The 10,884-nt window shown below is 42.5% G+C and overlaps 1 protein-coding gene across 1 annotated transcript; it reads right to left on the reverse strand.

Moving 5' to 3' along the window:
- Window positions 1-3,939: 3,939 nt before the first annotated feature.
- On the reverse strand, window positions 3,940-9,326 carry LOC123038943 (wall-associated receptor kinase 2-like). Its single transcript, XM_044462314.1, has 4 exons — window positions 8,665-9,326; window positions 6,425-6,666; window positions 6,002-6,094; window positions 3,940-4,973 (listed from the first exon to the last, which is right to left on the reverse strand). The coding sequence occupies exons 1-4, from the start codon at window positions 9,324-9,326 to the stop codon at window positions 3,940-3,942; spliced, it is 2,031 nt and encodes a 676-aa protein (XP_044318249.1).
- Between the last annotated feature and the right edge of the window lie 1,558 nt (window positions 9,327-10,884).

Raw genomic sequence — 10,884 nt, forward strand, 5'->3', positions numbered from 1 at the left:
AAGTTACCTTCCTGAGGAGCCCCGAATAGATTTTTATAATAACTAGTGATATAAGACTTAAGTTGCTCATGCCCTTCAATCATGCCCTCCTCCTATTGTAGGGAATGAATAAGTTTCTTCCGGTGTCTACCATTGGCGACACCATGGAAATATCTCGTATTCGAATCACCTTTGAGGATAAACTGAGAGTTTGAATGTTGGTACCACTTGAGTTCCTCCTCGCACAACATGCAAGCTAACTGGGCATTCGATTGACTCTTGATCTCTAATTCGATGTCAGAGAGAGCTCTAATCTCTGCCAAAGCTTCTAAATCATCAATAATGGATGAAAGATGAAGCTTCTCCTTTTTGAGGATAGCCGCAGTGTGCCTAGCCCAACCACGAAGGAACTTACGTAATGCACGCATTTTCTTGTTCCATTTGTGTATTGGGGTAGGCCCGGCAACCGGTTTATCCCACACCTCCTTGACCATTTCATAGAATCCATCTCGATGCAACCAACCTAGTTCGAACTTGAACTTGCGTCGCTGTTGTGGACGTGGCGATCCAGTGGTTAAGAGGATGGGTGCATGGTCTGAGATAGCCTCTATACGAGGAAGAGCGCGAACAGAGGGAATTTGGATTCCCAGTCGGTATCCATTAAAACACGATCTAATTTCTCATATGTCGGCTCCGGAAGACTGTTCGCCCAAGTGAACTGTCTTCCAATCATTGAAACCTCTCGCAAATCTAGACTGTCTATGACATCGTTGAAAAGGAAAGGCCAGTGATTATCAAACCTACCTCGGCTTTTCTCACTTGGAAATCGTAGCAAATTAAAATCCCCACCAATAAGAATGAGGTAGGGATTATCTTTCCCTAGATTAACCAGTTCACGAAGAAAAACGGCCTTGAGTTCATCCTGGGCTGCCCCATACACGGCGACGAGGGTCCATGTGAAGCTGTCAGCTTTGTTACGGACATGGAGTTTAATATGAAACTCTCCTTCCGAACTAGCCAAAACATCCATAGTCTCTGTGTTAATGCCGAGTAAAATGCCCCCAGAACGACCTCGAGGTGGTCGTGAAATCCAGTTATAATCTATCCCACCAGAAAGGCGGTTAAGCAGACTTACTGAGAAATCACGTCTCCCCGTTTCAGATGAAGCCAAAAAATCTAAATTGTATTCCCTATTACATTCCGCAATGAATAGATGTTTAGCCAAGTCACCAAGACCTCTGCTATTAAAGAACATGCCATTCATGAGGAAACAATAGGAGATTTAGAAAATTTCGCCCTTTTAGAATTACGACCTTTTTTCGACCGAACAGACTTGGATTTACGATCGAAAGCTGTAAGCTCAATCAATGAACTAAGCCCGGGTTCCTCCAAACCCACGTCCGAAACCTCCCCTACTACATGAGCGAGTAGCTGACCATCTGATGTGGTATGCAGCTCCTTCTCATCTAGATGTAAAAAAAAAGAGGTTTCGAAGAGGCTTTGGATTGTTGATTGAAAGGAAAAGTTGCGATGGTCGGTCTCGAAAAGAGGCGATGTGTTTCCGTTCTATTGACGGTCCGCAGCAGAGCTGGTCTGAGTGTGAAGGTCAATGATGGCCGTGACACGGATGCCAAAGCAGCAGGTTTAGAAGCAATCGGAAGCAACCAAGACAGCGGCAGATCGGTTCGGCGGCGGCGGCAGGCAAGCAACATGCAGTGTTCTAAATCAAGTTGGTCTCGGTCTCGGCGAGATCGAACGCGGTGGACGGAACGCAGCGCAACGCATGCCAGTGGAAACCGTGTGATGGCCCAATCAGGCTGAAGCGTGGGTGCTTGTGTCGTGCAGTGCAGACTCGTGAGGAGATTTGTTTGAAGAAACGAAGAGGACCGAGTCTTTATCTGACACAGGGAGGCAAGAGGCAGATCAAATCGAGAAAGCAAAAATCCATTGGTACATCCATCGAAAACCAGCAAGGGACTTGGACAAAGCAAATAGCTTAGCGTCAGGAGTTGAGCCAAGGGAGCAGATCACGTTTGGTGGATTGCTACTAGTGCATGGAGGCGAGACCATGCTTGGTTTTGCTCGTGTACTTTGGCGTTGCAGGGATAGCTCATGTATTTTTTCATACAGTCAGTCATATGAAGAACCATGGTGCCAACGGGTATTAGGTTTGAGGTGGAGAAGTTCACGGAACTGAAAACCTTGGGTTATGACAGACATGGATGAAAAATTTGTTGGCACAATAGAGATGCTTGAAGGCGTTGCGGGAAGTCATGTCAGCTAAGATGGAAGTATCATGTGATGGATGGAAATTCGCGGAAGACGTTTTGGTAGCCTCGAGCGTGTCATACAGTCGAACGAGTTCGACTGAGTCGGACTAGGCAGTATGACGGATCGACATGAGTCGGTTGAAACAGAAGACGGTGGTAGGATCAGTGACGATGACATATGAGCGTGATGCTGATGATGACCGACTTCTGGACGTGGAAACACGTGGCTCACACTGCGACGCTCAAATTGAGCATGTCACAACATACTAGGGCATGTCAAGTTTCAGATTAAGCAGAGAAGATATGTCAAATCGAGCAAGACATACAAGTTTTAGATTTAGGAGAAAATGTTCAACTGATATTGAAAATCGATTTGAATGTTTGTCAAGCTGTCAATATATTATTTTTTGCAAGAAAATTTTGATCTATTCATCTTCAATCATGGCAGTACAATGAACACCAGAAAAATAAAAATTACACTCAGATCCGTAGACCATCTAGCGACGACTAAAGCGAGCCGAAGGCACGCCGTCGTCATCGCCCATCCCTTGCCGGAGCCGGACAAAATTTGTTATAGTAGACAATCGGGAAGTCGTCATGCAAGCCTCCATAGAATTAGCGCATGAGAACAAGTTGTCAATATATTTGCTTGAAATGTTATGAACGGATGATTGTTAGTGGACTTGTGAATGTGTAGAATCGAACATGCACATGAATGGCAACCGTACACATGTACATGCATACAAGTTCAGATTGTGCATCTTTACTTGAATTTTCCACTAAACGGTAACATGTCTATGTGCAGAATTCTGAATTGGATATCAACCGATTGTTCTTTCATGACAAAAGGGAAATATTGACCGGGTTCAAAACAATGCGATGATAAAAGAGGAAGAAGGGAAGAGAAAGAAAAGATTGTTGAGACATACACAGGATCGATGAGTAAGGCAGCTCGTCCCCTCCGGCGATCGCTTCTTTCAAGAATTATACTTCTTTTCCTTCGTTGTCTGCAGAGTGCACGGCTTTTAGACAGCCCGTTCCATTTGCTTGGTTCCACTTGCTTCTGTTGGATGCATAAGGGATGGTGCTATATGTTATTACAACCAATAATGCGAGTACATCAGTTGTAATACCATTTTATATTTGGGAGCGGAGAGAGTCGGTGTTTCTATATGATCCTGTTCCGGCGAAGGAAGGTTGATGGCGTGTGTGCGTGCGCCGTTCTGGACGGTCAGAACACAGGAGAGGAACCCGTGTAGGAGTTCTGTCGGGGCAATTTCGTACTTTCCTAGTCTCTAATGGAGTTTGTGTGTGGTTCTATTTCAATTTCCATGAAAATTCGGATTAGGGTCCATATCTGCAAGGGGAATGAATTTGGATCAAAACTTCGGCGTTTTTAAAACCCATGTACTTGACCAGCTTAATTAAGACCGTTTAAAACTTGCATAAGACAAGACTTGGAATGTCAGTAATATAACCTTTTTTCCCGCTAGCAAGATACTATTATAATGCATTAGTTGATTAAAACTGTACCACATCTGCAAAAAGGGAAAATTAATTATACACAAGTACACGAAACAAAGTTTAACTCGGGGATACACGCGAGCATACTAGCTAATTACTCAAAGTGCAGGTTGACTGTAGAAAAATATCTTAAGTAGGTAGGACTAGTACTTCTTTCTGACAGTAACTAAGTGCATATCTCATTCGTCTCCCTGTCATACTCCAACCACCGGCACTTACATATTTTAAGTCTCTCAGCCACTTCACTCATGGTGGGCCTGTCGTTCACATCATCCTTAAGACACTGCACCGCGATCTTGCCCACCTCCTCGAGGCACTCCTCGTTCTCCTTCGCACCCGAGGCAACCTCCGGATCAAACATCTCCCTCGCCGCCCCGCCCATGGAAGCCTTGACATAATCCAGTGGCAGGCTCTGGTTCCCGTCATACCTTGCTTTTTTCCTGGTCATGAGCTCCAATAGTACGATGCCGAAGCTGTACACGTCGCTTTTCTCGGTGAGCAGCCCGGTCTTCATGTACACGGGGTCGATGTAGCTGCTGTCCCCGACCACCCAGTTGGTATGGTCCTTGTCGATGGACATGAGCCTCGACGTCCCGAAGTCTGACACCTTGGGCGCGAACCCGTCATCCAGGAGGATGTTGCCCGACTTCACGTCTCCATGGAGGATGGTCCTCTGGCTCGCCTCCGAGTGCATGTATCCGAGGGCAACCACTGAGTAGATGGCGATATCCAGGCGTTTTTCCAACGGGAGAGGGTTCTTATTATCGCCGTGGAGTACGTCGTGGAGGCTCCCCCTGGGCACAAACTCGTAGACCAGCATGGGCACCTCCGTCTCCAGGCAACATCCTAGCAACTGGACCAGGTTCCGGTGGCTGATATTGGACTGGATCTTGATCTCATTCGCGAAGGACTCCTTCTTCCAGTCCTGGTTGATGGGAATCGAGCATTTCACGGCGACCTGTGCACTGTCTCCAGCGTCGATGGTTCCCTTGTAGACCTTGCCGAAGCCGCCTTGGCCGATGATGTCACAGTAGTTATGTGTGATGTGGTCTAGCTTCTCCTTTGTGAAGATCTCGATCTTGAGACTTTTGAGTAACTCTCCACCGTTCTTATTGAACCGGTCCCTCAGCTTTCTTTTCTCGCGTTCCATGTGTAAGAATATTAGTAGCACAACGAGTAATGCAATGGCACCGATTGTTCCTGCAGGAGGACATGTGTCACGTGAACTTCCATGTTTTTTACTGTAATGCAATGATGATGTGTACTGTAACATTTTGCCATTTCTGGAATGATCCAGAAACAATTATGTCTTAGTCATCTTCTATATCTAAATAGCTAGCCCCCACTAACATATTTCTCTCAACATGCAAGCATGCCACCTCATCAATCAACATGCATAGGAAAAGGCTCACCTCAACATGCAACTATGCATATTAAAAATCCACTTTAACATGCATACACGTAAAATTCCATTATGTTATGCTATTTGCATTTAATTCTTATATACTTTGAAAAACTATTATTTTCAAATATACATGTTCCATATACCCAAAACCTCATTGAAATATTGTAAAATATTCCCGCAACAACGTGCGGGGCATCATCTAGTATTTAACAACAAGCGGGGTCTAAACATGAGATTCATGGAAGTACAAAGAGATAAGAAGATGTTGATTGGATGGCTACACGACCGTCGATTGAGCTATAGACATCAATGTACTAATTATTAAATATTAAAATTCAGTGGAATAGGAATATGTTTGGATGGTGAAAAAATATGTACCGTATGTTAATAGATTTCAAAACATAATTATTAGTTTCCAAACTCCAATGAGCTCTTTAACATTTTTTCTTCTGACAGTACATTTATTAGTTTCTAAACAAATCCAAAAATAACATGGAAATATGTTTGCTAAATTTCAGGAAAATGTTTTCGAAGGTGCCCTGCACAACAACGACAAATATGTATGGATGGTGATCTAAAATTAGCAAAAAATGACATCACTACTTACATTATGTACCATCACGTACATTTTATTTTTCAACGCAGCTCACAAATAAACCATTTTAATTTCTCACGTCTATACCATAGGATTTGTTTATTTTTTTAAGAATAATGAGAGCATTACCTATTACTGCCACCGCAGCCGTGGACACGATGGGTTCACAACCCTTGTGACTTTTACCATCACCTCTTCGTCCGAAATTGCATTTACACTCATAACCACCTTCTCTATCATGGCATGTCCCGCCGTGACAAGGATACATGTTCTTGTACATTGTTGAGTTTGGGGATCTCCGCAGCTCGCACTCATTAATATCTGAAGATGTATGAAGAATAATGCATATGATCAGTTTGGTGAATACAAAAACAATGACAAAGCTCACTGATATTTATCCTTAAGCTTTCTATTCTTAAAACTATGATTGAGCATTAAAAAAATCCTGAGATGTCAAATCATACACATTATATTTTCATACTGGTAACGTGCAATACAATCTAAATATTGCAAATTACTCATTTTTGCAAGGAATGCACAATATTAATGGTAGCATCTGGAAAAATGAAGTTCCTTTAATAAATAAGTTAATATAGAAAAAAATGCAATGAAGTAACAAACTTGTGCATCCATGTTTTATGTATGGATTGCCGGTGTATCCCTTGGAGCATCTGCAGAAATAGCCATGTTCTCCATTACTGGCATTTACACAGTAGCTCTGGGTGCTAGCACAAGCGCCATCGGAAAGATTCTCATTGTTATCCCCTTTTGGCGCCGATGGGCATGTTCCATTCCTAATTGCCCAGTCAAGAACAACTGGAATGACTCTGTCGCCTCCAAGTCTATTGAGGAATGTCATATTCCCAGTCAGGTCACTTTTTTTGAAATTGTACCTATTCAACAAATTCAGCCGTTAGTATAGGTAAAGATTTTTGCAACTTGCAATGTATATATGTAAATATATATGTCTAGACTAACAACACGACAATCTGCACAAAATGTGTAACATCTATAAAATGATGGGTGAGACTAGAAAGCGATGATACATTTAACCATACTATGCGATGTCACCCATCCACTCTCACACATGCACACAAGCATGACATCACTAAGACTCTTTTACCTCTTTAACTGACAAACCTATTCAGGATCTGCTTTCACCATTGGTTCGTTGCCACAAGATCTTCCAAAGTAGATTCCTTGGTTACATGTTTCTATGTCTTTTCTTCTGTTTAGTAATTACCAAGTTAAAGCAACCTCATTACTAAGTTATAGGAAGGTCATAGTAACTTGGTTAGTAGTTTACGGAATGTTACTCTCCACCCATGTAAAACATGTGTGATAATACTTTTATGGTGAAATATCATCTCTTAATCCTTGATAACACTTCAATACTCACTTTTTAGGGCTTGCATACATATTTTACATACTCTTTCGCAGGAGAGTTTGAAACAGCAAAAGAAGGTCCTGCTCTTTTAAACATATTCTCACGATTATCTACTCTTCTGAAGATCCCTGGAATATAAGTAGCTCAAAGCCACGTTTTGGAGTCCGGCGAATTTATTGTGATGGTTGCGCTGGATCTGGTACATGAAAAGACACTCTTTCTTTGTACCAAGAAAAAGCCACTCTTCATGTAAGGAAAGTCAAAGGAATTTGAACCTGGTGGTTCACTCTTCTGCCATGTTTCAACATGTATCCAAGAAAGAGCCACTCTTCATGTAATATAAGGTAAGTCAAAGGAATTTGAACCTGGCGGCTCACCCTTCTGCCATGTTCCAACAAAGAAACATATATGTATCGCATGATTAGTATCATTATAGTATGTTTATGTCCTTTGGCATATACTAGCAAAAGCGCCCGTGCTTTGCAACGGGATAATAAAATTGTGGTCTTCAAATCAAGTTCCAAATATTCACACTCCATGTCTATACACGTATTTGAATATTTGTGCACCAACCGGCGCACATGTGGACGTAAGACACGTGCATTCTAACATGCTCACAATGGATCGATATGTTCGACTTGATCCTTGATTTGTGTTTTTAATACATCCTCAATGCGTGTATGAGAAGGAAAATAAAAAGTCAGTCTCATGATGGATGAAAAACTGAAGGGCCCTATGATGTATGAATAATTCAGAGGAACACTCGGGTTTTTTTTCACTTTTTTACGGGTGGTGGGGTGGACAATTTACTTCTACTTTAAGGGCAATTTCGATGATAGACTAAAAATTCAGAGAAATAATTAACGAAGAGTTTTTTTTTAGTTTCAGATGGCGGGGTGGATAATTTACTACAACTTTAGGGGCAGTTTCGATGACAGACGAAAAAAATTAGAGAAAAATTAACAGAGAGTTTTTTTTTGGGAGTACTTAAAATTCATCTAGATGAGATATAATTTGGTCTCATTCACATTGAAAACAAGAACAGATACAACTCATGTCAGCACACACGCATCTTATAGCATCACATACAATGGCTATAAAAGGTGAATGAGACCAAATTATATCTCATCTAGATGAGTTCTAGCAAAACTGTTTTTTTTACTTACGGGTGGCATGATGGGCAACAACTTTATGGGCAACTTAGGGTAGGTGGACAGGCTGAAAAACGGAGAAACACACCTCCCTTTATTATCCTTTGGTATTTGACATTGGCATATATATTTATTTCATGTTAAAATAAGAAAATCCTTTCACTTTCACTTTCTTTTTTGGCATGGCTAATATTAGGTTCACTAAAACATCAGCAACTAGGTAAGGAAGGATCAGATATTTTTGAATTCCACACATCCACCAATTGGCCAGCCAGACCGTACACACCATACGATGACTTGAAAAGCAAAGGAAATCCCATCGAGAAAAAGAAAAGGAAAAGTTCTTCACGTACCAGCCTTTGGTAGCGATGAAGGCATACTGGCACAGATTGCCAGACACAGGACGTGCGCCTTGCTCGTTCACGTCCCACACCAAGCTAACTTTCTTGAGGCCGGGCGTGAGCAAGGCGTGGCAGCAGCCGTGTCCCCTGCAGGGCGTGCCGTCGTCCCCGGTGTTGTTGACCCTGGCGCACGTCGTGATGCAGCCGGTGAGGTAGGCGGCGGTGGCCTTGCTGCTGCCTTTGAGCCTGGCCGTCAAGCTGCACTCGATGGCCGTGAACACATTCTCCGACGGTGAGATCAGGAACGGGTCGCCGACTCTAAGGTTCATGCTCTGCGTCGTGTCCTCGATAGTATTGTTGCCGCCCGGCACGCGGCACTTGTAGGTCAGGTAGGTGTATATCACCATCTGCGCCGTCTCCAGCGATATGTTGGCGATCTTGGCGCTTCCCTTGAGAAGGGTGGGGGGACTCGTCGTCTCGTTGCACCTGAGGACGAAGCGGTCGGACATCGAGCACCTGGGGCCGATGCCGAATGGGTAGGGGATGTCTATGTCCCCACACTTGTCAGGGCAGTTGTTCGGCTCCGGCGGCCCCGGCACTGGAGGAGGAGATGGCGCGCCGGACACGGCAGCATAGAAGACAAGTAGAAGGAGCAAGGTTCGTAGCAACGGCATGGCTAAGTTGATTAGGACGCACGGCCTCCTATGACACCCATAACCCATATATATATAGGCAAAGGAACTAACATGAAAGTTGAGTGACTTATGGCAGGGGCAGACTTGAGAATTGAGACTTGGATTATTATTCCACTGTTCTCGCTGTTGCTTCTATATTGCCCAGAATTAATCCCTATGGCGACCTCGTGCTCGTTTTATCTTGCTCGGTACCAATCATCTTCAGAGGTCATGGTGGAACCAGAAGATGCGCCGTCGTCGTAACGACGTCGCAGGCCACAATGTTGCCGGAGCCACCACAATAGTGATGAATACGTCCTACGTACTCTTCATTAGAAGAGTCACTAGTAAAAGAGCAGGTATACAGTAAAAAAATAGATTGCACACGGTTTGTGTTTGTCACTGGAGGATTATTTTAGATGATGACCTGATGTGAGTGATTAATCGCACGGTACAATATTGCCAGAGGAAGATATAGAGAAGGTGGTGGTTGGTTGCTCCAATACCTATAGATCGATTCCTAGTTGTTTAGCTCCCAAGCGCAAGGGTTTACAGCAAGCAATACATTTTCTTTTCAGTTAAGAAACCTATGTATCAATCTGTAAAGATAATATCCAAGCGTCCTTCAAGCAGCTGCAATACAATAATAAAGAGCCCTATTATTGTGTCCCCAACAGTTCTAATGAAATTTCCAATCTCACTAGCTTTACTAGTTGCAAAAAGTAGTGAGAAGATAATATTGTATATGAAGTATTTACTGTCAAATTAAATAGATAATGAAAACAAAAGTATTTTTTTGGATGTTTTCTTATGGAGGAAATTGGACTGTGGTTTATAGGTCACTATTTGTTTTTCTAGATTTTCTCGGTCTTGTGAAGTTTCTGAAACAGCAAACATAAAACATGTAATTCTGACTGATAATTAATAGGTTAGTGAAATTAATATAAAATTATAATAACTTGACATGGAAACTTCAAAATTTATACAGCTTTAGAGAACTTCAAAAGTATATATACACACTTAGGATGTATCAGTGGCAGATGGAGAAAATGTGCACGATATATAGTGGTTTGGCGGAGATGGAAGAGGATACTATAATGGGATTTAGATGGGCCAGACGTGTTCCGCACACACTCGAATTCATAGGTAGTTAGGTACATCACTCATGTATGCTTCATTGCACATAGTTCCTCAATTCTAGCCGTAGCCAGATCAATGCACACAATTATTATTCTTCTTAACCATGTGCAAGGAATTCATCGCACACATCAATTCATGGTATCCATTTTCGCACATGGTTAGTAAGGTTAAACCTTGTATGTTGTCCTTTTATTGATGATTTTCGAAACCATGTGAAATTAGGGGTTTAAATACAAAGAATTGTATGGAGAAAATGTTCAACTTTACGTCCGAATGTGGATGCCCTCCTTTGGTGTCTGATCCGATGTTGCTCTTGCGAGCATGAAATTTGATATAGTGACCAGTGTGGCAATGGGTATCTATGACTGTAATTTCACTCTACCTATCAATGCAATGATATGCAAGGCTTTTGCGTATT

This window comes from Triticum aestivum, chromosome 2B, assembly GCF_018294505.1.
Source record: "Triticum aestivum cultivar Chinese Spring chromosome 2B, IWGSC CS RefSeq v2.1, whole genome shotgun sequence".
In the NCBI taxonomy this organism is placed as follows: domain Eukaryota; kingdom Viridiplantae; phylum Streptophyta; class Magnoliopsida; order Poales; family Poaceae; genus Triticum; species Triticum aestivum.